The sequence below is a fragment of the Procambarus clarkii genome, chromosome 72, assembly GCF_040958095.1.
Source record: "Procambarus clarkii isolate CNS0578487 chromosome 72, FALCON_Pclarkii_2.0, whole genome shotgun sequence".
In the NCBI taxonomy this organism is placed as follows: Eukaryota; Metazoa; Arthropoda; class Malacostraca; order Decapoda; family Cambaridae; genus Procambarus; species Procambarus clarkii.
In genome coordinates, this window is record NC_091221.1 from 11,650,239 (window position 1) to 11,678,007 (window position 27,769).

Here is a 27,769-nt window from a genome sequence, read left to right on the forward strand (position 1 = left end):
GATGTCGATGAGGACAATGTCTTCAAAAGGTCAGATGTTACACGAACAAGGAGCAACGGGTTCAGACTCAACAAGCCAGAATGTTGGACAGGAAACATGAGATGCTCTATCACCCATAGGGTTGTAAACGCGTAGAACCGCCTACCCGCTGAAGCAGTAAACGCCAAAACTGCTGGGTTTTAAAATACAGCTGGAAAAGATCATCAGGCCAAATGGGAGAACCTTTGACAAGCCGCCGGCTTACTGTCCTCATCGAGGCCACTCGTGTTAGTAGCCCTCAGGTAAATTCAGTTATTGGAGGGGTGTCCCCGATCCTTCCCGTTGGGAAGTTCATCTATTGCAGTGCACAGTTACAAATCCATTAAGATTTCAACTGAGATTCAACAGAGCAGAAGAAGTTGTTAAACACACATGGCAAAATCTTACTGAAGCGACCATACGAGTCATAAATACTCACACTCCGCCCAAGTAAAACAGAAACAAGCAACACTTAGTGGGCCAGCCAGAGGCTTAGGGCCCACGCAGGAATATCCCTTAAAAAAAAGCAGACTTCTAGCTCATCTAGATTGTAATTTGCTTAGCTAAATGAATTGTGTGGTTCAGTCCCTGAGCCCATTGTGTGCCTCTGTAACCCTTTCCACTACCGCCCACACGATGGGTATGGGGTGCATAATAAATGAACTAAACTATCTATAATACCGAACAAATGTATAATGCATTAAGCATTGTAGGTGCAGATAGACTATATATATTCCTGCGTATCTTCTAACTGCTCAGATATATTAGCAACAAAACAAAACAAAAAAAAAAAAGTTGATGAGCCTTACCTACACAGGAGCGACATACTCACGCCGCCGCTGCTTCCTGACGACTGGCGGGGTCGCGGTCAGTGAGCGGTGACCGTCCAACCGACCCCAGAGACTCCCGGCCTAAAATTATTTGAACGCCATATTGAAATTCCTAGTGTATAGCGCCAGGAGTGTGTGTAAATTAATATTTATATGCATTATAGTCCTTTCTAAAGTAATTTATAGATTTGAATATCATATCATGTCTAACAAACGAATTATTTAAGTTAATATTTTAATTATGCCCGATGCAAGTCTCATCGCGCATAAGATTCGTCAGCGGATTTTTTATTTTTTTTTATTTATATATAAAAATATTTGTATATAAAAAGAGTTCTTAAATTCTTGTAAAGCCACTAGCATGCATAGCGTTTTGGGCAAGTCCTTAATTCTAATTTTTACCTCGGAAAACGACCTGCCAAATCGTTTAACAACCTATTCTCTGCCGGGTGAACAGTTAAGGATCGTCGCCCGGCCAATCCTTCCCGCCAACAGGTCAAAGCGCTGGCGAAGAGCCGGGCGCGCGAATTTTGAAACCTGAATAACCTAGCTCAACCCAATCTTACGTAACCCAAGTCAAACCAATCTAATCCAACCGAACAACCAATGCAGCCCTTCTCAGTACAACTACATTCCCCCCATAACACAGTCTAACCTTAATAACATAACCTAATACAGCCTAGCATAACAATACATCCGGTTTTAAAACAGAACACCAACTTGTATACTGTATTAGTTTTTAAAACAGAAAACCAACTTGTATATTGTTTGTTGACCAACTTGTATATTGGCCATTTTCTACCATGCATGTTCCCCCCTTTTTTATCTTTTATTTGTTTTCTTTCAACGCAAATTATACTTTAATTAAGCTCAATTACTGTTAAGTTTTAGTTTAAGTGTTTTTTTTTCCACCTCACCTTGACTAGTGCTTTAGGTATTGTATGTACTAGCTCTACCTATAATAGGATAGGAAGCCGGCGGCTTGTCAAATGTCCCCTATTTGCCCTGGTGAGATTATCGAGCAATGTTTTGGCATTTACGGCTTCGGCGGGTATGCGTTTCCACAACTTTATAATTCAATGGGTAAAAACATATTTTTCTATCCTTCAGTGTGGCTTGTTCAGCTCGAAACCGTTGCTCCTTGTTCGTCTTACATCTAGCCTTTTGAAGAAGTGTTCTGGGTCAATATCTTCCAAATTGTTCAGTAATTTAAAAGTTTTGCTGAGAGCAGCCCTGTCATGTCTGGTCCCTGTGGCCCTCAACCGTTCCTGGTATGAAAGTTGACTTAGTTCGGAAAAGATTTTAGTCGCCCGGTGTTGAACTTTCTCCAAAGTAGGTATGTCTAAAGATGAGGTCTCAATGCGTGGATATAACAATCCAAGTGGAAGCACACCAGAGATTTTATACAGTTGTATAACTACCTTTTCCTTAGTCAAAATTTCGTTTGACTATTCCTAGGATTTGGTTTATTTTTATAACTGCAGCTTCCACTTGTACAACTATCAGTGATTGGAATCATTGAGTTGCTTAACATTAATATCCCAAATTAGCCCAACTTGCTTTTAAATTAGCTCAAAAAGTAGCAAGTAGCGAAATTAAAAATTTGGGAGCGCGGGGCTCTCAAAAGTAGCCCAATTCGCTACTTGTAGCCCAATCTGGCATCCCTGGCTGGGACACGACCCTACTCCTGTTTCACAATTTATTTACCTGCCTCTACACCCTTTATATTACTTTTTATTGTGCAGTGGGTAGCGTTATTATTTATTTGTAATCATCGTTGCTTATGTGATTTCAATCAATTAACTTAGATTGAAATTTGTATGTAACTCCATGATGGAACGCTCGTCCAATAAAGATTTTTTTTATATAAAACAACATATTATTTTTTATATATTGAAAAATTTGGAAATAAAAATATTATGTTTGAGTTACGTATTTAGGGTCTTGTATAAATATTTTACTCTCGTATTCCGTTTCTGGCCAGCAGCCTAGTGATGTGGATCACTCACACAACCGGCGCCATTTTTAAATACCAAACTATGCTCATTTCTTATATAAATTAGGCCTAAGACTTTAATAATTAATTTATCAAGTACTATAATTTGTATATTTTAGTTATTATGGAGTAAAAATGTATATACAGTATGATGATTGGAAATATATGTCTTCAATATATTTAAAATGTGAGATATATTAGGTCAGACGTATCCTTCAAGTTGGGGTCCGTCTAATTACCACAAGCTACACAAGCTTCACAAAGCTTCCTGGCAATACGTTAGTAATGAATAAATATGATATGTTAGGTTAGGCTGACCTAACCTAACCTAACTTAACCTAACCTAACCTAACTTAACCTATCCTAACTTAACCTAACCTAACCTAACTTAACCAAACCTAACCTAACCTAACCGAAGCTTGGATCGTCGACTTGATTTGGCGTCACCAGCTTTTTATTTTCGTCTAATTTCTTTATAAAAAGATACTTTTTCAGATTTAAATTATGTTTTTTCGTGTTGTACATTCAGCACCAACATTATAATGAGTAAATATATCATATTTATCCATTACTAACGTATTGCCAGGAAGCTTTGTGAAGCTTGTGTAGCTTGTGGTAGCTTGTGGTAATTAGACGGACCGTCAAGTTGTTCAGTATTACTGTATAAATATTTTGATGACATCGGCCCTGTCATGTCTGGTTCGTAGTGTATTTACTCATTATAATGTTGGTGCTGAATGTATAACACGAAAAAACATAATTGTAATCTGAAAAAGTATCTTTTTATAAAGAAATTAGACGAAAATAAAGAAATTAGACGAAAATAAAGAGCTGGTAATGCCAAATCAAGTCGACGATCCAAGCGTCAGTTAGGTTAGGTTAGGTCAACCTAACCTATCATATTTATCCATTACTAACGTATTGCCAGGAAGCTTTGTGAAGCTTGTATAGCTTGTGGTAGCTTGTGGTAATTAGACGGACCCAAAGACATTCAAACATGTATTTTCTGAAGAGAAGGTCTTCATGCTTAGATACAATAATCCAAGCAGGGTTGTGCCAGAGATTTATGGTTGAATAACTACTTTTCCCCTAGATCAAAATTACATCTGACTATTCCTAAGATCTTTTTTTTTTAACTGCAGCTCCCACTTGTACAACTTTCAGCAATTTGTATATTTGAACTCCAACATCTCTTTCTTTATCAGTCTGCTGCAAGATAATAATGTTGATTTGGTAATTGCTTGCAATGTGCATGACCCATATGCAAGTTTTCAACATTAAAAATCATCTGTCAATATTCCGACCACTTATGGAGTTGTGTGGACAGAACCAAGATGAAAGTCACCAAAACCTTTAATTCAGGGTCCCTAAACACAAAACAGGCATCTTTTGGGGCATCCAACCAGGCAGAAAGCTGCAAGTGCTGAAGGTGGACAAAATGAACTAAGTCGGCAGCTGCCCCAATAAGCTTGCACTTCATTTGTAGGGGTCAGAGAGAAGAGCCACATGAGAGGAATAAACTACACAGGATCCAGAGTCATAGGTGTTACTGACCCAAAAGGTAGCATGGCAGAGATAGAAAGAATGATTGTCACTCCATGGCACAGACAATGAACAGCCCTCAAACTTGCACAAGGAGAATTGGGGTTCGGAGGGGATATCCATAGGCCTTATCAAAATCTTCAGGGAATTACCATTGCAGGGGCCCAAGGGACTGACAAAACAAGACATCATGTCCCTAGTGCAAATGGCACTAGGGACATTTGAAAGAATTATAAAAAGAAGACTGACACAACCTAGTTGATACCTGATCCTGATACCTTCAGGGAGCCACAAGGAGTTGCCCCAGAAAATCCCAATATAACTGTTCAGTATTTCATCTGAAATGTTGTGCTCTTCCATTTACTGCACTCATAAACAAGCTCTACATTATTCATTGCAACAAATATTTTTGTTAAAGCAGTGACTGGTCAGGTTTTTTTAGTCCTTTCATCCTCAAGGGCTTCACTATGCACAAGTCTTCTTCAATACAGTACTTAGTAATGACATTTGGGAGATTATGGCAAAGAGAATTGTTAGAACTGAATGTGATGTGTAGTATTTAGTATTACCTACATTCAGTTAACATTATATCATTTCTCTCATTTTTATTTACCTTCTACAGTATTTACACCTGGAATTCATAATGTTGTCAGTGTTGTTTTTTGGTAAATACTGCACAGTACAGTAAATAAAGCAAAGAAACACAATGGCTTCCTTACTCCAGAAAACTATAACAGAGATGATTGGGGAAAAACCCATTCACTGCAGGTTTAGTTATGACCATCTTAACAACAATGTAAACCCTAGGCAAAGTAATGCACTGAGACGGTGGGGCTCTTACTCGGGAGATTGGCCCTATCCACCTCGATTTAAATACCAGGCCTTTCCAGCGGGAGGTCGAGTAACTATCCACTCTGCCAAGAGAGCTCCCATGATCTCATGGAACACAGGACTAATAGAATAAAGAGGGCCTCTGGGCAACTGTCCAGTGTGTCCATGCCTTAAGATGCCACTGGGTTTAGTACCTTCCACTTGTCAAGAGGGAGTTTCTCAAAAGGAGAATGATCTTCAATTTCTCAGAGACAGTGCTCACACCCCTTTAACTTAAACTGTTTGTTGTTCTGGCTGTGATAATAAACTTTAAAATTGTACAATACTTTATGGTCTTCATTAAATTGTTATTTTAATGATGCATACAATTTTATGTAACATGCGCTAATTTAATATTTTATATCATTAAATTCTTGATACTGAAATGAATACAATTTTTCTTAATCAAATACTTTGTTGCTTGGCAAAACAGTATGTTTCTGGGAAGGTGTTTCCTATATAGAAGTGAGATTGTACTGTCCCTTCTTTACCCAAGAAATTTAGCAGATTTAAATATTAGTTATGGGAATGGTAACCATTCGGAAACACCAATTCTCTAATATAAAATGTGTCCAACTCATTTCATATTACCTTTACTGAGCCTCACATTAATTATTAGGTTTAATACTAATCTAAAAATATTATTAATAAAATAGTCATTAAAATATGTTGAAAAATATATTTAACAAATGTACAATGGAACAATTCTTCTAAGTGTCCCCTATTAATGTGTTTCAAAACAGCTTCAGATGACAAGTTTAGACATATGTTACCTGTAACATTTCTATTTTATATTAGAACTCCATCCATATTTACATATTTATATAATTATATACAATCAATATCAAACATGTAAATATAAAGCTCCCACACAGGAATTGGAAAATATTAAGTTTAACACTGCTATCTATATTTTCTCAATACTAGTATTGTATGTAAATAATCTTGAAATATTCGATACTTCTGCTTCTCTAATACAGTTCAGTTTTCCTCAAGTTCTATGATCTTCTTCCTGATGAGCACAGATAGTATGTGAAGGATGCAAATGAATTTCATGTGAATGTATTGTGTGAGCAGGAACATGATGAGCTGATATATGGTGAGTTGATATATGATGAGTTGGTACATGGTGAGTTGATACATGGTTAGCTGGAATATGGTGAGCTGGAATATGATGAGCTGATATCTCATGTGTGGATATTTCATGAGCTGATACATTATGTGTGGATATTTCATGAGCTGATATATCATGTGTTGACATTTCATGAGATGTTATCTCATGGGTTATCTGATGAGCTGATACTTCATGAGTTAATACATCATGATTTGATACCTCGTGGGTTAACACCTCGTGGGCTGGTGCCTGAGCCGATACCTCATGAACTGCTAAATCATGAGCCGATACTTCGTGAATTAATAGGTCTCCATCGCAGTTGTTATTTTCAGGCTGAAGCATCGTCTGGTGATTGACAGGTCGTGCCGTTATAAGCCGTCGCCGTGCCCCCTTCTTCTTCTTTGCACAAATTATGGTTGTTGGATCCACTTTAGAAGAATCTCCTGAATGCTGACGCTTTAAGGTACTTGATATGGCCATGGCTACATTTGAATACTGGCCAAATGTTTGCAATGCATTTACTAAATCATCATCTTTTTGAATATCTTGAAAGTTTTTAAGAAATGTCTCTATAGGTTTTAGATAAATGTCTGGACTGGATTCTAACTTAAATAACAAATCATCAAATACTGTTTTTAGGCCTTCAGCACACTGACCTATAGCTTGTCCACATGAATCTTGTGAATGAAACTGCTCAACAATGTGCATCTGAGGCGAGTAACTTTGTTTATCCACTCGCTGGGTAACTTGAGGCATGGACAAAATATTTCCCTGCTCATTTTCCTCGCTGTTTTCATTTTGTGTCAGTCTAGGTCTTGGAGAACAAATTGCAATGATAACATTATCATCTTCAGTTTTCTCAATACTTGCACAGTGAGAATCATATTTCTCACAAAAAGGCTTTAAATGCCCTTGCAGTTCTAATAACATTTTCTTCCCAAATGATTTAGGATATTTGGGGCAAAATAATTTGTAGTAGAGTCTGGAAAAAAAATGACAATACAGTATATAGAAAACAGAATATTATACATGAAACAATTATGAGTGTCAGACCACGGAGGAAAATTGAAACAGGAATTTCCTTAAGTACTTTCGTATATTAATACATCTTCAGAAGGAGTCAAGGAGAAGGAGTCAAAAGAAGGAGTCATCTTCTGAAGATGTATTAATATACGAAAGTACTTAAGGAAATTCCTGTTTCAATTTTCCTCCGTGGTCTGACACTGTCACGTTTTTAATCACACGTTTATTTTCGTGATATACACACATGAAACAATTATATATAGTACAGCATGTATCAACATACAGTACATGTGAACTGAAATATTATTATACTGTAGATATACTGTTAATGATACAATTTCTGACTGATTGCAACATTCTTAAACTTGTAGTACTGTAATTTTAAAATATATTAATTTCCACATCTGTCTAATTGTCTAAAAGTATATGACATTGTTGAAATAAATACGAGTCAAGAGCAAGCCAGATCATCATTATCCATACAGAAGATGTGATGTGCCCTAAACCGAGCCTAAAAACCCTACTTATCCATGCACTCTCTACCCTTACACCATCATTTGGTTCCTCCTGCTCCCATATACCCCCCTACTTATTCCTCCACTTCCATGTTATCTTACAGTTCCTAGTTCCTAATCCCACTCTAATATTATTCTTCTGTTTCATCTTCTCATACAATGAGTTTAATATACTTTCAGATAAATATCTATGGCATTATTTGAAAACCAGATATTTCATGTAAAAACTGTATAAATCCCATGATAATTTATCTCTTGAGATAAACATAGGTAGCAAAATGACATGATTTTAAAAATAGTGTTTTATTTAAATAATCAAGATAACAGCCCAAGATGTATCTACAATAAAAAACATGGTGTTTGCATCTCTGGCATTTGGTAGTAAAGTTACAGTATTTTATTACCAAATACTAGGTTGTATTAGTGTATTTGGTAGTAAAAAACCAGCGTTGAATGTAATGAAACGCCATTTTCTGGGTGAGACCCGGAGGCTCCCCGGAGCTTTACCGGCTGATATGCTAATGTCAGACTTTGGCATCAGTCATGTGTATGGAGTTCTAGGGCCTACCGGGGACCACGAGCCAGAACCTGGCCCCCTCAGAGAGGCAAGGGGAGCAATGGCCTATAGAAACCCCCGTGTGGTTGGAAGCATTCTATGTCTGCCATCGACCGGGTCAAGCATCCAGAAAGGTAAGCATTCCAAAACAAACCCCTATTCTGGTGAAAATTGCTACCTAAGCCGAACTAGTGAATAGAACTCTTCAACAGAAAACACGGAAACTAGTATGACGTCATACGTCACCGCGCCGCTGTCTGCGCAGCTCCCCCCTCCCCGGGAGGGGGAAGGGGGAGCCCCAGACCTCCCACGCCGGCTATCCACCCATCAGTTCTGAGGCTGGATGTCAAAACACGCGAAAAACGCCGACCGGAGGGAGGGAGGGTTGCCGGGGAGCCTCCGGGTCTCACCCAGAAAATGGCGTTTCATTACATTCAACGCTGGTTTTCTGGGGGGAGCCCCGTCGGCTCCCCGGAGCTAACTACCCACAGAGGAAGGTCAAAGGGACAAAACCGGGAGGCGGACACCACGCACCCCCCAAGGAGGCGAGACAACCGGCAGCAAACGCCAACCCAAGGCGCCACAGCCCCGAAAATCCCGGGAACAACACGAGAACCACGAGCAGCAAGGCCCCTGCACGAACACCAAAAATCCATGCCCGAAAGACTGCAAGGCCACGTCGCCCAGACGGCAGCGAGAGCAGCGAAGCCACGAACGCCACAGGCATGAGGGAAGAACACAGGCAGCTTAGCCACAAGAACACGGCTGACCACCCGGGACACCATCACCCGCGAACCGGGAAGAACAGAACCGGATCAACGCAAAACGCGCTCCGGACCCAAACGCCGTGGCACGCAAACAACAGCAGAGGGCCGCCACTGAACACAAAAACGACACACCCCCGGCCCGACCAACAAAGCACCAACAAACCCTGGACCCCTCCAGAATGCAGCAGCCCCACCCCGCGCCAGAAAAGATGGAGACTGCTGCCATCAAACAACCAAAACGCTAAAACCGAAGGAGCAAGAAAACACAGCGAACCGACCCCCAGAGGCAAAGGCCCAAAGGAAAGAGCCGACGAAAAAACACACCGGAACCGAAGGGGCACTACCAACCGAGGAGAAGACAGAGCACGCTGACCAGAGACCAGGATGGTGCAAGCGGCGCACGAACAGGCCGGAGGTGAAATGACGCACAAGACAGCTGACTAACGGTGCAGAAGCAACACCAAGACCGAAAGCAAGCTGAAGCGGCTCCGCCTGCGCCGCACGAAAAGAGGCGACAGTATGTGGCAAGACGACGGCCCCCAACCCCCACTAGAAAACCAAGCCGAGAGTAAACCAAGCCAACAAGAAGGACCCACCGAAGAAGGGACAGGAAAAGGAAGGACCGCCAAAATACCCCATACTGCCGCCAAGAAGCACGCAGGTGGGACACCTACCACGAAGCCACCCGACCACCAACCGGAGGCGAGACCACGAGGCACAACATAAGCAGCCCCGACAAGGCCCCCCCGAGCCCAGGAAAAAGGCGGAGCCGCGAGAAGATCTCGGGCGCGACCACCGAAACCCAGGCGGCACAAGGAGATGGAACGTCTGCCGAACAGAAAAACTCCGAAGCATGCAAGCCCGCCAGGAGTTCAGAAACGACGGGTCCGACGCGAGACATCGCAAGAACCCCCCCAAAAAAAAATAAAACAACAACAACAACCGGCAGGGCAAGCTAGGAAAACCAAAGAAGGCGGAAGGGTCGCCGCCAGAACAGGACCCGAACCAAGGGGCCCGAACAACTGCAACAGACCGAGACAAAGAAGCACATCACAGGACACAGGCTGACCAACGCCTAAGAACACACGCAGAACATTCCTGCTGCAGAAGAGGCAGGAAGAAAGAGCAGAAGCACAAAAAAAAAAAAAAAACCAGGAGAACAACCAGGGGTGGACAATCAGGCAGGGACAAAAACCCCACGCAATCCCCAGGCACAAAACAGCAGCAAAGCGCCACTCCACAACCGGACACAGGAACAAGGACACGCCACCGTGAAACACGGTACCAATGCTCACGTGCAGCAGCAGCAGCAACAGGCACCACTGCAACATGCAACATGTAAATAGCAACTCCCCTCTGCAAAGGCAGAGAACGGAGCAGGCAGACCCCAGACAGGGCCAACGGAGACACGACAAAACCCTGCAGGCCCAGAAACCTGCACCAGGCGACCGACGGCGGAGAAACCCCGCTCGATACCTGCTGGATGAGGTACTGGGAGCTCTTTTACACCTCAAGCCCGGCCCAAGGTCAGGCCAGACCGGCCAGAGGATGGCCCACCAGGCAGCCGCTAGGAGCAGTCCACCGGCCCACATACCCCCACAACCAGGACGGGCCGGAACTGCCATACGAAAACAGGCCAGTGCGCCCTGGAAGTCCACGGACGAACCAGCAAGAAGGCTTATGCTCGCAAGTAGGTCGTGTAACAAGCACAGACCACTGATGGTAATACAGTGTTCCCCAAAAGTGCCAATAGCACCACTGCACTCCACTGGTACTATCCCGCAAGTTCTACCAGATAGGCGGGACCCAAGAGCCAGAGCTCAAATCCTGCAAGCACAGCCAGGAGCCTCACCAGGTGAGTACAGAACCAACCCTACAACCCCCACACCTCACAACATTAAAAAAGGAGGGTCCCCTGAACGACTGTAGCATGGGTTGGACATGCACAGGAGGGGGACAGGAGTGGGTGATAAAGGGACAGTCACTGGTGTGCGAACGGTCTCAGTCGTACAAAATTATACCTAAATAAAGACAGGTATATGAACACCGCCGCATCCAGCGCCCGGCCAAAAGACGCCAGACCGCAGAAACTCACCTGGCGAATGGTGGCTCGAACTTGACACGACTCAACCGTGCCCAGAAGAACTTGGGAGCACCGCCAGGTGAAGACGCCAGAGCCGGACCCGCAGGAGAACAGGGAGAGGCGAAGGAGGCGGTCCACACCCATGACACAGAAAACCGCGGTGTCCTCCCCACAACTGGGAACCAGGACACCCCTGGCGCAAAGGGGCACATACCGCAGCCAGGGAGAAGAACGAGAGGCGAAGCACTGTAGCAAAAAAGGGCGCAAAACCCCAGCACTGAACCATCGCCCAGACCAAAAACTCCACGGCGCATGCGCATAACACGCTGGCCGAACCGCACACCCTCCCTGCGGGAAGGCGCCAGCCAGGACTATTGCACGAGAAAAAGAGCCAAAAGAGGAAGCAGGAACAAGAAAACCGGCCAAAGAAGCAAAGAGCCCAAAAAAAGGGAACCCAAACGGGCGACAAGTAGCCCAAACGGGCGACAAGTAGCCCAAACGGCCGACAAGTAGCCCAACCGGGCGACAAGTAGCCCAACCGGGCGACAAGTAGCCCAACAGGGCGACAAGTAGCCCAACAGGGCGACAAGTAGCCCAACAGGGCGACAAGTAGCCCAACAGGGCGACAAGTACTAGGAGCCGACAGACGTTCCAATAATGCGGGAAGTAGCGAAAAACCTTCCCGTACCCTCGAGAACACAGAAGCCAACACTAGTCCCGAAGGCACACGAAGGCGCAGGCGCACCCGAGATCAAAAGTCACGCAGAACCCCATCGAACGGGGAAACATGACAAAAACACCGTCCCAAAAAGCGGGGGAGGAAACATCCACCCACAGGACGGAACCAACCGACTCAAAGGCCAAGGAACCGAGCCCGGGGAGGGGCCGACGTCCAACAGCACGTACGGCGAGTGGGGAGGAAAAACCCCACTCCGCGTAACCACAAGCCCCGCCTAGAGGGGGATAAAACCCCCCACGGGGTCTAACGGGGCCAAGGCCCCCCAAGTCAGCCCCTCCCCAGCCCCGGGAACCTACACGACAGGCCCCGGGGCCGAGCCGTTCCCCCAAAGCCCCGGCCGTACCAGAAAACCGGGGCAGCCGTGAAAACACTAAGGAAGGGAGCCCACTGGCAGACTCATACAACACGGCTGGAGGAACAGGCCCAAATGCCCCCGTCACTACCCCGGAAGGGGAATTCCCCGAGACTGCCCGAGTCTCAACACCACCAAACACCCCGCCCTGAACCTACAGACGGTAAGGAACCGGATGCAGGCAGGAAGGGTGAACCAGGGGAAAAACGAAATACAACGGGGCAGCCCCGGGGCTCCCGGGGAGGAAACCACGAGAACGTTGCCACCACCAAGGCTCAAGTGCAACGCCCCTGCTGCCCGCACCCGCTTTGTTAGCACAACTGGGTAACCGAGCCACAACGAGCAACCAAACTCGCAGGACACCGGGTCGAAGGTGTCACCGACCCCACAGGCAGCAGACGGAGGCAAAACAGAGAGTCACCCAGAGACAAAAGGTGAGAGCAACCCTCAAACTCGCTGGAAGCGAGGGGGGGGCTCTGGGGTCACATCCATCGGACCCGCGCGCCCCCAGGGGTTTCCCAGGGTCCCGAGCGTTTACTTTAAGAGGACTCGCGCTCAGGTAATCCCAGGCAGGGTACTGCTAACCGGCACCCAAGCTACCAAACAACTTTCTAAGAGCTGAACCCCCGGGACGTGTACACTCACGGGGACCTAGCAGGGGGTACCACCAGAAATACTCAGAACACAAGGGACACAAGGGGCAAGAACGAAGGCAGACCCCCCCACCAGGTATATAAACAAAAGAAAAAGAAAACCCCGCAAGAGGACAGCGTACCCAAGCGGAACAGAGCCGGCCGCTATGATTGGTAAAGACAAGCTGCACAGTACCCCGCGCCCCACCAGTGCAAACACTGCCCCTTACTCTAAGGCGAACAAGGGAGACAGAACACCCGAGCACACAAAGAGCGGCCGAAAACCAAGCGGTAAACGGCCAAGCAGGGGCAGGACCCAAGGAACTTGTGGAAGGTGGCCCCAAGCCCCAAGGGCAGTACTTACAGGGCACCTAGGGAAGGGAACCCTAGGCGCATGCAGCCCGAGTACTGAAGAATCACACCCGGCTCACGCACCACCTAGAAAACAGACACCACACTCTAGGTACAGTGCTGAAACAACCACTGGAGCCGGAGCACATAACCATTGCCTATAGCATCAGCCGAAGAACTGATGGGTGGATAGCCGGCGTGGGAGGTCTGGGGCTCCCCCTTCCCCCTCCCGGGGAGGGGGGAGCTGCGCAGACAGCGGCGCGGTGACGTATGACGTCATACTAGTTTCCGTGTTTTCTGTTGAAGAGTTCTATTCACTAGTTCGGCTTAGGTAGCAATTTTCACCAGAATAGGGGTTTGTTTTGGAATGCTTACCTTTCTGGATGCTTGACCCGGTCGATGGCAGACATAGAATGCTTCCAACCACACGGGGGTTTCTATAGGCCATTGCTCCCCTTGCCTCTCTGAGGGGGCCAGGTTCTGGCTCGTGGTCCCCGGTAGGCCCTAGAACTCCATACACATGACTGATGCCAAAGTCTGACATTAGCATATCAGCCGGTAAAGCTCCGGGGAGCCGACGGGGCTCCCCCCAGAAACTACTATCAAATACCTTAATGATTGTTTATCTGTAGTCAATTTCAAGTGTTTTTATTCCCAAGTCTGGTGCCAGGCTAGTCTTGTGGTAAATTAATGTGAAAGGCTGTTGCTTGGAAAGGCCTGCAGGTCTACGTACCAATTACAACTCTATTATCCAGCTCTTCCTTCAAGGACTTGCTCAATTACTTCTTGAACTCCTTTACCCGTGTTCCAGAAAAATTTCTTATATTTGGTAGAGAGGGTTGAAATGCTGCAGGCCTCTCATGTTCATACAGTCTTTTCATTTTGTGCCTTTGGCACCTCTACTCTTCATTAAGTCTATTCTGCATTTTCTACTCCCTATCTTTTGGTCCAGTAAGATATTTTATTGTGAATTGTTTGGATCTTAATTTCCTGTATCTACTACGTGCACAATGATTTTGGCCTCGCTTAGTATACAAAATGTTTTTGACACCTTTGTAAGTGCCACATATTCAGAAACTACAGCAAAATGAAAGTGTGGTAATGATGATAATTAAATTATTTTTTAAAATGTTTTGCTGTTTTTTTTTTTTTTTTTTTTTTTTGAGATATATACAAGAGTTGTTACATTCTTGTACAGCCACTAGTACGCGTAGCGTTTTGGGCAGGTCCCTGGAATACGATCCCCGCCGCGAAGAATCGTTTTTTCATCCAAGTACACATTTTACTGTTGCGTTAAACAGAGGCTACAGTTAAGGAATTGCGCCCAGTAAATCCTCCCCGGCCAGGATACGAACCCATGACATAGTGCTCGCGGAACGCCAGGTGAGTGTCTTACCACTACACCACAGAGACTTTACTATGGTATATGTTCACTATGGTATATGCTGAACGTCTTATCCAAGTACTGAAACCAAACTGGGTTACCGTTTAGAAAAGGCAACATATTCTAACAACACAGTTTTGCTACTCCTAAACCAAGTACAGCTGAATATTGCAAAATATACCCACAAAAGACTGATACTAAGCCACATGAAAAACTAATCATAAGCCTATTAACAGTCAACAACACATTTATGCTTCGTTCAACATAACACTGCGTGTACATGCAGTATGATCATCAGGAAAGTAGACAGGTATACTGTGTATGAATTATAGTCATCAGGTAGCCAGGTATATGAATATCAACCCATACTAAATATTGTATTAACTACCATACCTGTTATGACAGGACTAGCTAGCCAACAGCATGATATTTGGGTTTCTTAGGAAAGATATAGATCTGGGCACTTAAGATCCTTGCTGACAGAACATATTATACTATTATATTATCTATTATTACTATTATATTATCAAAGCAATATTCTTTAAGTAGAAACGAACATCTTGCCTTAAATATTAGGCCTTAAAGGTTCACAAACCAGTTTTACTCACCGGTAACAAAACTGTTTATCGGGGCATTTTGATCTATCTGCTGCAACAAAAACATACTGGTCTCTATATTCTTCCTGGAGATCATGTTTGATTACTTCTAAGGCAGATAATGGAGTATGTCCTGCTTTGTACAGCTCTGTCAATTTTTGTACTGTTTCCTCGGACACATCTCTTTTTCGAAGAATTTCTGGTGACAGGAGCTTGTGGTTGTGCTTAAAGTCCAAGTACACACGAGTGGGAAACTCTTGTAAATATTCATCTGTTGACCTGTAAAGTTGCATTATTCCTGTTATGAAAATTAAACAATACACTCCCAAATTTAGATTTGTATTTGTTTCCAAATACAGTACACGGAAATCAGTATTTGCATTGATTAGCTCACATGGTTGCATATTTATACAGTACCGTATTTGTATCTAATAATTGTATTTGAAAGTGCACTTTCGAAAACACATCTGGCCCCCATCTGTGTTACCTCTCTCATCCAGTCAACAGTAAACAGAGGCTATAATTTCATGTAAAATCTGTTTAATATGTCTAGCACCATATATAAAATGTTTGGATCTAAACAGCCTGGTGATAAAAATTAGGTTCATTATCACCAGGCTGTTCCTAGTGATAATGATCCCAATCAGTCAGCAAGGAGGCCTGGTTGATGACCGGGCCGCGGGGACGCTAAGCCCTGGAAGCACCTCAAGGTAGGTGTTAGTAACCAGTCACAGTTTAAATCAGTTCATGGTTCTGTCAGGACCACAACAACTCGTGGGAAGAAAGACGAGCTACTGATAAGATATCCTGCAGTTGAGGGGGAGAAGGGAACTATCGGGAGAAGGCACCAAGCCATGTCGACTATACAGCACTTGGAAGGGGATCGGGGAAAGGATTTGGGATAGGACGAGGAAAGGAATGGAGAAGGAGAAGGGCGAGTGGAACTGTAGTCTAAAATGTACATACAGTAGTGTACACCAGATGTGGTTTTTAGTAGAAAATGCCCTAATGACTTCTCTCTTATATCTGGTATTGCCTGCATGCACCACAAGAAATAGCCCTACAACAATCTTGCTAGCTCACTGGCTCAAATATCAGATGTCTTAGGAAATGTTTTAACATGCATTATTGTCCTCAGCAAGATGACTCCAATACTTACTGTGATAATTTACCACTTGCCATATGAGTTCTCTTCACTACAAGAAACATCTTTGCTGGACAACAAGTATTTTTCGAGGAAGCCTTCTTGTCAGCAGTTGGAGATCTTGAGTAAGTCCTATGTTGGCATCTCATGTCAATCTGACAAGAAAAGAAATCCACATGTCAGTTACTTAATTTAGAAATTGTACCTGTGGTCGGTCTCGAGCCCATTCTTGATGTGACGATGATGAACTAGTTACAAAATTCAGTGCACAAGATTGTAACTTGCTTAGCTAAATTGTGGGGTTCAGTCCCTGAGCCAATTATGTGCCTCTGTAACCTAATCCACTACCGTGCACAAGATGGGTATGGGGTGCATAATAAATGAACTAACTCGGTGATATATAATCAAAACTGATTATATGAGTGAAAAACTTTTAAAGTTGGATATACTGTAATTTGAAAGAAACAAAGCTTGAGAAACAGATCTTGCTAAAGAAAACTGAGAAAAAGAAGTTGAAAGATACATAGAAGAGTACCTATCACATTAATGAAGAACAAAACACAAGGAAAATTTGTTGGGTTATTAATGAAAAAGATGTACAGTATTTGGAATATGTGCAAGACAATTAAATGTTAATGAAGAACTGGGACAAAATGACAAAAATCTCCAGACATTATTATAATGGGGTTGCACATTTATATTTGTTTTAAAAACATAATTAAAACTAACATTTTAGAATTAATCAGCTTCCACTCACCCATTTTGCTTTGACCAGTAACATATGGTATATACTGTACAGTGCCAGACAATAATCCGCTTACCCATCTTTTTTTTTTTTTTTTTTTTTTTGAGATATATACAAGAGTTGTTACATTCTTGTACAGCCACTAGTACGCGTAGCGTTTCGGGCAAGTCCTTAATCCTATGGTCCCTGGAATACGATCCCCTGCCGCGAAGAATCGTTTTTTCATCCAAGTACACATTTTACTGTTGCGTTAAACAGAGGCTATAGTTAAGGAATTGCGCCCAGTAAATCCTCCCCGGCCAGGATACGAACCCATGACATAGCGCTCGCGGAACGCCAGGCGAGTGTCTTACCACTACACCACGGAGACTAAGTATCTCTACCCTTACACCGTCAGGTAATGTACTAGTCTCCTCCTGGATAATTTTGTTCAGTATTTTACATAGAATGTGTGTTAATGATACTGGTCTAGAGTTTAGTACTTCTTTCCTACTGCCTTTCTTAAAATTTTCAGCTATATTTACTTTTTTTTTAAGATTTCCCAACAGCTTTCTGGTCTCTAGTGTATTACTGAAAGCCTTAATTAATGGGTAGCATAGTATTGTACACCTGTAGACTTAGTGATATCTGGTCAGGCATTGCTGCTTTTGTCAAGATATTGAATGGAAACCTTATGGAAGAAATTAAATAAAATAAACATGGCAAAAGCATAAGGCATCTCTGCTGCGATACCAAATTAATATCACTGAATAATAATTAATAATTCAATAATTCATTGTGTCGGGGGACAGAAAGCCAGAGAGTATTCATACACGTTTGGCTTTTATCGAGGTCCCTCCTCCCCCCCTCAGGCCAAATTACTGACCTTGCCCAGGATGCAACCCCACAACAAGCTGACTAACTCCTGAGTACCTACTCACTGCTAGGTGAACAGAGGCATTAGGTGAAAGGAACTGTGTCCAACCATTTCTATCCCGCCCAGGATTCGAACCCGAAATTCTCGACTGTGCATCGAGAATGAACCTGACTGTACTACCGGGACCCTACATAACAATAAATAATAATACTACTTACTCTATATACATTTTGAGTCTTCTTGCCACCACATATTGGATAAGTCTTATCAACTCGCCAGGTCACGGCCGATGTTCTTTCCAAATCTTTTATCCACGATTTTGCTTCTGCTTTTGTTTTTATTTTCATCCGAATAGTAGCCTCAAATTTTGTGGCTGGCTCGGAGCTTTCTTCCTTTTCCGACTCTTTAAATTGGCAGATGCGGTATTCATACGCTTCTGGTAAAATTTGCTGTGAAAAATTTGAAACAAAAGTTGTAAAGTACTGTACATATTTTAGCCTTTTCTTTTGATAATACCTGAATTGCACAACTAGATACGTTTATATGACAACAATCAAGTATTCCGACGCTGGGGTACTTCAGGATATAAGCAGAATGGTTCAAAGAGTACAGATACAGGAAAGTATAACAGACATGGCATGAAATGAGAACAGTGGATGCTATGAGCCCAGGGGGAGTAATGAATCCATTAGATACAATGAGTACAGGCGGTGTAATAAGTAAAGTTTATGACATAGGGAGAGTAAAATGTACACAAGGTGTAATATATACAGGGGGTCCAATAAGTACAGGTGTGATTGGTACAGGGTAAATAAGTACTGTACATGAGTAACAAGCAGAGATGGCATAACATGTACATGTGGAGCAATAATTAGAGATAGCATAAGTAGTAGTCATAGTCCCCGTGGCAGCAGTGGTAAAGCACTCGCCCGGCGCTTCGCGAGCGCTTTGGCGTGGATTCGTAACTTAGCCTAACCTAACTTAACCTAGCAAGGCGTATCACTTCCGCAAACACAACTGAAAATATTTGCTTGCTTGACCACCGAGTCGTCTCACGCGACGTATATCCACCTTAGTACGACTATACATAACGTCTCGAGTTAGAGCAAGTGTGAGGCTCAGGTTATACTACACAACATAACAGACTATATAGCGAATAATATAACATAAAACCTCCTGATCCGATAACGACCCTAATTAAATATTAGTAATAATACCATAGGAGCCTAAGTTAGAGTGACATTACAGGAGCCTAAGTTAGTATAGGAGGCTAAGTTAGAGTGACATTACAGGATATTGTCCAGTTTGGACAAATCAAATGAGATAAAAGCAGGTCAAAACAGGGATAAGTAGTGGGTGAGCCACCTTGAGGAGCGGGTAATTAGCCAGTGGCTGAGCCATGTCTGGTCATGAGGCGACGACGAGGACGAGAACGACGAGGGCAGCGACGACGACCCGGGTCGTCCAGGGGGCCCACGACCACCCCGGGGCCCTCCCTCCCAACCACCCAGGGTTCCCACACTCACCAGTGTGGTCGTTTCGTACACCAACCAAACTCTGTTTTTTTGTGTTTTAAAAGCGGGTATGTTGCTAGGTTGGGATGTATTATGTTAGGTTACATTGTTGTATAGATTGTATTTCAGTCGGGTGGGTTGGGTTGGGGTTTTGAAGGTTTCAAAATCATTTTAAGTTTCAAATTTGTCTGGTGTACGATGTGACCTGTACACTCTCCCTCCCCCCACTAACCTTGTCATAATCACCATAACAATGCTTTTATTTATACTATAAACTTTATATTGTACATGTTAAAATGGCTAGATATCTAGATAAAGTCATTGTTTATTATATAAAACAGTTACACACGGCGTTTAGTGCATTTTAATTACCAGAATAAAAATTCAACAAATTCTAAATGACTCGAAATATTCTAATCTTTTTTTTTTACAGTTTCAAATATGCATTAAGTGAAAATCCAAGTGAATGAAGCTTGCATTCTTTAAGTACACTTAATTATAACCCCTTGGTCACTATGTTCCAATATATAATAATAACTAACAAATAATCCTAATATTATTAATAATATTGCTGTTACTGTGTAAATTATTATTATTGTGGTTAATTATTATTGATAATCATTATTACATAAATATAAAGAGGTAAACTATTATTATAAATAGAGTGTAGAGAACAGTTGTTGACATAACATGAGAGGGAGAACCCCAGTGTGTGAAGTGTCAACACTGTGACAACAGCTGGCACCTCCCAGCACCTCATACAACATCAGTCATACACCAACAACATACACCACCACTACAACAGTTGTACACATCACAACAACTACAACAGTTATACACGTAACAACACCACCAATAGTAATACACATCACAACAACTACAGTTATACACATCACAGCAACAACAAGAGAAGTTATACACATCACAACAACAGCAGCAACAGTTATACACATCAACAACAACAACAGCAGTCATACACATAACAACAACAACAGTTATACACATCACGCCAACAACAACAACAGTTGTACACATCACAACAACAGTTATACACATCACACCAACAACAACAACAGTTATACACATCACACCAACAACAACAACAGTTATACACATCACAACAACAGTTATACACATCACACCAACAACAACAACAGTTATACACATCACATCACAACAACAACAGTTATACACATCACAACAACAACAGTTATACACATCACAACAACAACAGTTATACACATCACAACAACAACAGTTATACACATCACAACAACAACAGTTATACACATCACAACAACAACAGTTATACACATCACAACAACAACAGTTATACACATCACAACAACAACAGTTATACACATCACAACAACAACAGTTATACACATCACAACAACAACAGTTATACACATCACAACAACAACAGTTATACACATCACAACAACAACAGTTATACACATCACAACAACAACAGTTATACACATCACAACAACAACAGTTATACACATCACAACAACAGTTATACACATCACAACAACAACAGTTATACACATCACATCACAACAACAACAGTTATACACATCACATCACAACAACAACAGTTATACACATCACAACAACAAAGAATACAACCATAGTGGAATACCCAAGACTTAAGTCCATTAATCATTAGATCTTGTCTCTGAAGAAAGGATTTGCCGTCTCAGTAGTGACAGCTGTCTGTCACAAGCTACGTTATTAAGGACAGGAATGGGAGCTCCACTAACTAGCTATCCCGAACTCCAGGTTGTTATGTGACTAGTTATGCTGTATTCCAGGTTATGTATAAAATTTTAAATTAAATTAGCCATGATACATGCATTTGTCACAAAATTTTATCGTCCTGTTTCATTCTTAGATTTTCCAGAAGCATTGCACTGATGGAATTCGTGTTAATGATGAATTAGTGTTAGACGTGTGTAGTCTTAAGTGTAGCTTCTTAAGTTTTTAGAAATAATTCACTAACATACATATTCTTTCCTTTACAGAAAATCTTACCTAGTGCATACAAATATAATATCAATGGGTTTGCTGACCTGAATGAGACTGGACAAAATTATTTAAACAAATGTAATTTTAGGACAAGTTTTCAGCTGAACCTTAAAAATAAATTAGAAGTTAAATTGTGGATAAAAGACTTTGAGAAGACATGTGGCATGAAGTGGCAAGTTAGCAAGACTTATCTTGGTTGGGGAAGCAGAGGAAATGTTAATGTTTATCAGGTGAGTTTTGTAATACCCTGTGCAGCTATTGCAAAATATACTGTATGTATAAATATCTGCCCGAAATGCTTTGCGTAATAGTGGCTTTAGGCATTGTATGTACTAGCTCTATCTATAAACCTATCAATTTTTTTAAAAATCTCTTGTATGTACCTTACCTAAATAAACATTTATTTATTATTTATTTATAATTATTTGCATAAGAATTTTGTAATAAGTGTTCGCAGTTGCTTATGTTGCGAACATTACATTATAATACTAACTCTGCATTAGTTAATGTTTTTTCTGTCAAATTCCTAGCATTTAGCAAAAGCAGCCCCCGGTGTTTTTGGGGCGTCAAGAGGACCAGTGTACTCTGGGGTTCTTTAGTAGCTTTGCTTCGTTTTCTAGTCTTGGTGGTCCCAGCTTCTGAGGGTATACTCATTGATACTCTTGGGTGATTTCTGTGGGAACTCCCTCTGCACTATCAGCTCTGGCCTGCTGTTTTTGGACTGGATGCTCAGCTATTCCTGGTTGTGTGTGTGTGTGTGTGTGTGTGGCTGTTCCCAAGCTATGTGCCTGGATATTTCCAAGCTATGTTCTTGTATATTGTCATGTGAGGAGGGGAAATGCCAGGATTTAGGCACTGGTCCTCGGTAGGCTTTTAATGACTCAAGGTCCTGGTGTGACTTAATAGGTGTGGAGGTAACCAAAGCTGCTGGCAACAGGGACCCACTGGGGACCCAACAAAAAAGAGGCAATTCATTACATTCAATCTGTTTTATTCTGACTTGAATTTGATTTTCCAGTACTTCATAGGTTTTTCTTATATTTGTTAATACCTGTAATACTACAATGAATTTGTTGAAAATATTCTAGGATTTACTGCTGTATCAACAATACACATTACAGTCCAATAGGTTTAATAAACTTTCAATCCTCAAAAGACTATGAGTCACTGTGAGGTATGCAGGGTTCGCCTATTTTGTTTTTTTTACAAATTTCTAGATTAAATTGTTCATAATCCTTACACTATGTACTTATATATTTAATAGGTTGATTTGAAATGTCATCATACAGCTTCTGTAAGCAGCACAGCTGTAAAGGAGGATGCATTAAATAGTACTTGCTGCCCTGCAAATATGTCTGTCATGGTAAAGGAAGGAACACAAGTAGTGCCCGATGGATTATGTCAGTGAGTATTGATTTGTGTTAAAAATAAGAAAAATATAGTACTGTATATAATTGTATCATTGTGAAATATCATTGTAATCAAATCTGAATTTATTTCTGGTCAGAGCTGAAGATATGCCTATAGTGTCACTCATCCACTTGAAATTCAAACCCGACATATCTCAATTTCACTTATAAAATGTATGTGCAGATTTGTTACTGCATATTCTATGCTGGTCACGTATGCACACACACATCCAGCCATGGGGCACATATAATTTTCCAATGTGTTTTGGAAAATTCTTTACATCTATTCAGTTCCCTTTACTTGGTTGCCTTTATTAATTTCTGCACATGCATTACCTCATTTACACCTATGTGTTTTTATGATTTCAGCCTCTGCACTGATGAACTTGTCTCGTCTAACCCATGGAAACGGAATCATACTGAGTTTTCGCCCTTACTTGGAGGAGTGCATAATACTCTTGATGGTGAAGCATCTCGGAAAGGAAAAACACAGATAGCATATAGTCAAGCGTCACAGTAAGAATCATAACTTGGCTATCTCCTTTGAGCTCAACATGTATGCTCGTTTCTTAGACTGGCTGGAACATCTGCCAATCCGTGAAACTTGCCATTTCCTGGCTTGAGGGTGCCAGAAGCCTTTAGTATTGACTCCCCCTCCCCTTCACTGGGCTTGGGGTCTGGTATTCAGCTCTGAGATAAATTTCCAAGATCGGTATTTCATCATCCTTGGAGGGGGAAGGGAGTTAGGTCTGAGGGAGGGATCTATGGTTTATTTCTAGGGGCTCCTTGATTCATGGCCTTGTGGTCCAGACCCAATGAAACCTATTTAACAATTTTAAACCTATGGCTGTTATCAATGGTAGGCCAAATAGAACTTCCATAACTGAAGTGACCCATTAACGTGGAAAAATTTCGGCAAGATAGCTTGTGAAAGCTACCAGGGCTCTACCAGGAAGATGCATTTCATTACATTCAATGCTGGGCATTGAATGTAATGAAATGCCCAGCAATAAGAACTGTATGTTAAATAATTACATATTTAATTGTAAATTAACTGTAAAAGGGATATTAGAAAATATCTGCACATTGTCAAATTACCAGGAGCCATTATATAATAATAGATAAGGGATTATAATAATTTGGTGTTAATGAAACACTGAGGAGCACTAGGTAATACACTAACAGAATAGTGACTGGATAATACAGTAGTTTAGAGCTAATGAATTTACATTTTGTTGTTTGGATGAACAGCATGAACATGAACAGCATATATTGCCTAATTATTTACTGAAAATTACTGAAAGTCTTGTACATTTTCTATTTTGTTTTCAGATGTGAAGATCTCTGCTCAAGAGAGTTCCCAACGTACGTTTATCTCAGTTTTCAGCACAATCACCAAGTTTCTTTGCCAGAACATTGTGAAAAAGAATCTGTATCGAAGATAAAACAAAAACTGATAGCGCTCTATAGAACAGGATACACTCCATTAACGGCACTCGAGGCTCTCAAGCATGACCTGCAAAAAGACTACTACTTTATGGCAGGTGACAGAGCCCAGGTTCCTGATAAACAGTTCTGTTATCGGTAAGGGCATATGAACAGAGTACAACATTGATTAGCTTGATTCAGCGAGTATATGGTTACAAATCTTTATTTTTATTAATTTATTCACTTTGTGAATCTCCACTCTAAAGTTATTTTGCTAGCTTTAATATTCTATATTGTACTAATCTAGTTGTGCTTGCATGAGTTGAGCTTTGGCTCTTTGGTACTGTACTGTCTCTCAACTGTCAATCAACAATAATTGTGTGGGTAATATATATAATATTATAATACTGTACAGTGGAACCTAGATTAACGAATTTAATCTGTTCCGGCAGCGAGCTCGTCTTTCAAAACGAATTTCCCCATTTAAAATAATGGAAGTAAAATTAATCCGTTCCACCACTGAAAAACGTCAATATGATATTCGATTTTTTAAATAATGGAGCAGTCTACCTGACATACACTGGATGATTCTTTGACATTTGTCTTGATTTTTTTTTTTTTTTAGAAAATGGAGCAGCCTATCTGACAATCACTGAATAAACTTTTATGACTTTTATATTTTTTCTAATTTTGTCTAAAACACAAAAATCAATGCTTATTGCAACATTACAGCAGTTGCCCCTATACATCCCAGTATTATTAGCATCTTTAAAAAAAGTTATTTGCATTGTTGGAGGTGTCCGAGAATTTGCGATAGCCAGCAGGAAGCACCATGATGTGCTTTTCATGTTAATCAAGCGAAAGCTCGAAATATATAATTTTGTGTGTGACACTTACCTATATGTGCATGTAGGTTTCAGCTGTAACTCTTGGACCCCACTATTCTAGCAATTGGTTGTCTAATGCAATGACTCCAGGCCTAATTCTCTATCATACCTGCTTTTAAAGTTATGAATGGAGTTAGCCTGTACAATCTGCTCCTTTAGGTCACTCCATTTACTCACACCCTCACACTTGTGCGTGTGTGTGTATTGATTGTCGTTAATTTTTCAGTCTTCTAATTCTGTTCTTATTCCATTTTTGCAGGGTGTATTATAGTATGTTCTCTCGAAGTTCACTTCCACGCCAACCATCAAGCAATGAGACATCAGTCGATCTTCACCATCAACAATGTGATGAAATTAATAAAAGGCTACACGTAAATCATAATACAAAATTTACCAGCCCGCTAGATGCAAAACTGCACATAAACCAAAATAAGCATCTATTAGAAAGACAATTGCATGGCCACTCAAAGACATTTTTTAATAAAAGTGACATGGGTCATTGTAAACTGTTAAACAAACCAGTAAGTAGTACGAAGTTAGATAAGAATTGTATGCAGTTTGGTGAAGAAATTGAGAGTAGCTATAATATGACTTCAAATAATGACATATTAGTTGACATTCATAATAAGCTATCAAGTGACCATGATGAAAGATTAAAACCTTATTGCAAAACCTATCAATTTCAGTGTGCAGATGCTGAAAGATCAGATGAAGAAATGTTGAGTGACCTTCAGGATAACTTGAAAAGAATTTGTGGGATGTATAATTTGAAGTGTGCAAATATTGAAAAATGTGATGACCAAGTTATTGTTGCAGTCTGTTCTCCTTTGACAAAAATGGTGTCAAATGAAATTAGTGACAATGAAGAATGTGAGTATAATTCTTCTGAACCCGAGGACATGACATATTTGGAATGTGAAAGTGTGCCAGTTCATTTTCATTCTGAAACATATGCAAATGAATCAACCATAGAACATTGCATTGAGGATATGAGGACAGTCTTTGATGATTTGTTAACAAAAGTAGAATATAATCCTGAAGTTTTTGTGAAACCAATGGCAGTATTTTTTAAAAATTACCACCGAATAAAAAAAGATAATGATTTGAAATCGGCTTTGCATACATTTGGTAAATACACAAATTTAACAATGCCCATAATAAAATCCTTAAAGGGTTTGCATGTAGGTGACTCTGTTGAAGGTGAGCAAAATTCCACAGTATACGCAAGAAAGAGGAAAAGTTCATATGAAAATTGTCAGCAAAAATGTCTTAAGATTGAAGAAGCTATTTAAACATTTTCTGTGGCATTATGTAATGACTTGTCTGTTCTTATTAGTTTTATATAAATGGTGTAAAACACTCTCAAGATCAAGTTAACACCACTAGGCTTTGGTGTCAGGGACTCTAGTGTTCTTTTCTAATGATTGCAGAAACTAATTCTAACAGACAAGTATCTCGTCTAGAGACCAGAGAGTCCAAAGGATGTGATTTACGAGTACAGGTGCACAAGAAGAATGACTACTCGGCAATCTGTCTGGATGTGTCAGCTTGAACTCTGTACCCTAGATAGGACATCATCTCCCATGATAACTGGGGCATGTCCCTGGTGTATAGTAATAACTTATTCCTATGTGTATGGAGATGTCTTCTCCCCAATTGCTATGCTCGATTTTATTTTCGTGGCTACCGATATGGAATGTTGTTAATATATCTATGGTTTGTCATGAGCCCAGAGCAGTTTTAGGCGGGCTCAGACTCCCATCCACTTGGGCTGGATGGTCTCACTTCATGCAGATCGGCGTTCAATCCACGACCTTCCAAGTGGTTGGGCACCATTCCTTCCCCTCCCTGTCCCATCCCAAATCCTTATCCTTTCCCAGTGCTATATAGTCATAATGACTTGGCACTTCTCCTGATAATTCCTTTCCTTCCTTTAGGTGGGCTCAACTGATGACTCCATGTCAAATTTATAACAAGTGTAGTTCATCCTGAAAGTACTGTACTGCAATTTTTTTCTTATACAGTATACATATTGGTTCAGGTTAATGATGCAGTGTAGGAATAGTACCTGTACATTATTCCCTGAAACATAAAAGAATGACATGCACATTATAGTACTGTATTAGTGATCATATTCATTTTGGGTCCTTTGTTCACATTACATTTTCCCAGTCCATAGAAACTTGAGTGTATATTGTAGAAAGGTGTAATTTCTTATTGAGCAATAATGGGTTTGTGTTAAATAAAATTAAAAAATTATCATACTGCACAGTATTGTATGTCATAAGTTATTGTATTTATGCAAGATAAATAAAGTATCTATCTTCTTCTTTCTTGTAATTTTTACATTAAAAGGTTTTAATTAAGTACCGATTTGTAAATGTGAA

The 27,769-nt window shown here is 41.3% G+C and overlaps 2 protein-coding genes across 4 annotated transcripts; one reads left to right on the top strand and one right to left on the bottom strand.

Moving 5' to 3' along the window:
• Positions 1-5,915: 5,915 nt before the first annotated feature.
• On the bottom strand, positions 5,916-19,634 carry LOC123773718 (uncharacterized). The gene is made up of 5 exons (XM_045767583.2): positions 19,479-19,634; positions 18,332-18,562; positions 16,528-16,667; positions 15,381-15,647; positions 5,916-7,352 (listed from the first exon to the last, which is right to left on the bottom strand). Exons 1-5 carry the CDS (start codon positions 19,512-19,514, stop codon positions 6,248-6,250), a joined length of 1,779 nt encoding a protein of 592 aa, XP_045623539.2. The 5' UTR covers positions 19,515-19,634; the 3' UTR covers positions 5,916-6,247.
• Positions 19,635-20,309: 675 nt separating this feature from the next.
• LOC123773716 (uncharacterized) lies at positions 20,310-27,709 on the top strand. 3 transcript variants are annotated; one of them, XM_045767581.2, is made up of 7 exons: positions 20,310-21,412; positions 21,655-21,888; positions 22,923-23,062; positions 23,437-23,583; positions 24,400-24,651; positions 25,642-25,903; positions 26,069-27,709. In XM_045767581.2, the coding sequence occupies exons 1-7, from the start codon at positions 21,377-21,379 to the stop codon at positions 26,672-26,674; spliced, it is 1,677 nt and encodes a 558-aa protein (XP_045623537.2). In that variant the 5' UTR covers positions 20,310-21,376; the 3' UTR covers positions 26,675-27,709. The 3 variants fall into 3 exon arrangements, with proteins under 3 accessions (XP_045623537.2, XP_069168609.1, XP_069168610.1); XM_069312508.1 differs by having other exon boundaries at positions 20,310-21,124; positions 21,252-21,412; positions 25,642-27,709; XM_069312509.1 differs by having other exon boundaries at positions 20,310-21,444; positions 25,642-27,709.
• Positions 27,710-27,769: the final 60 nt, after the last annotated feature.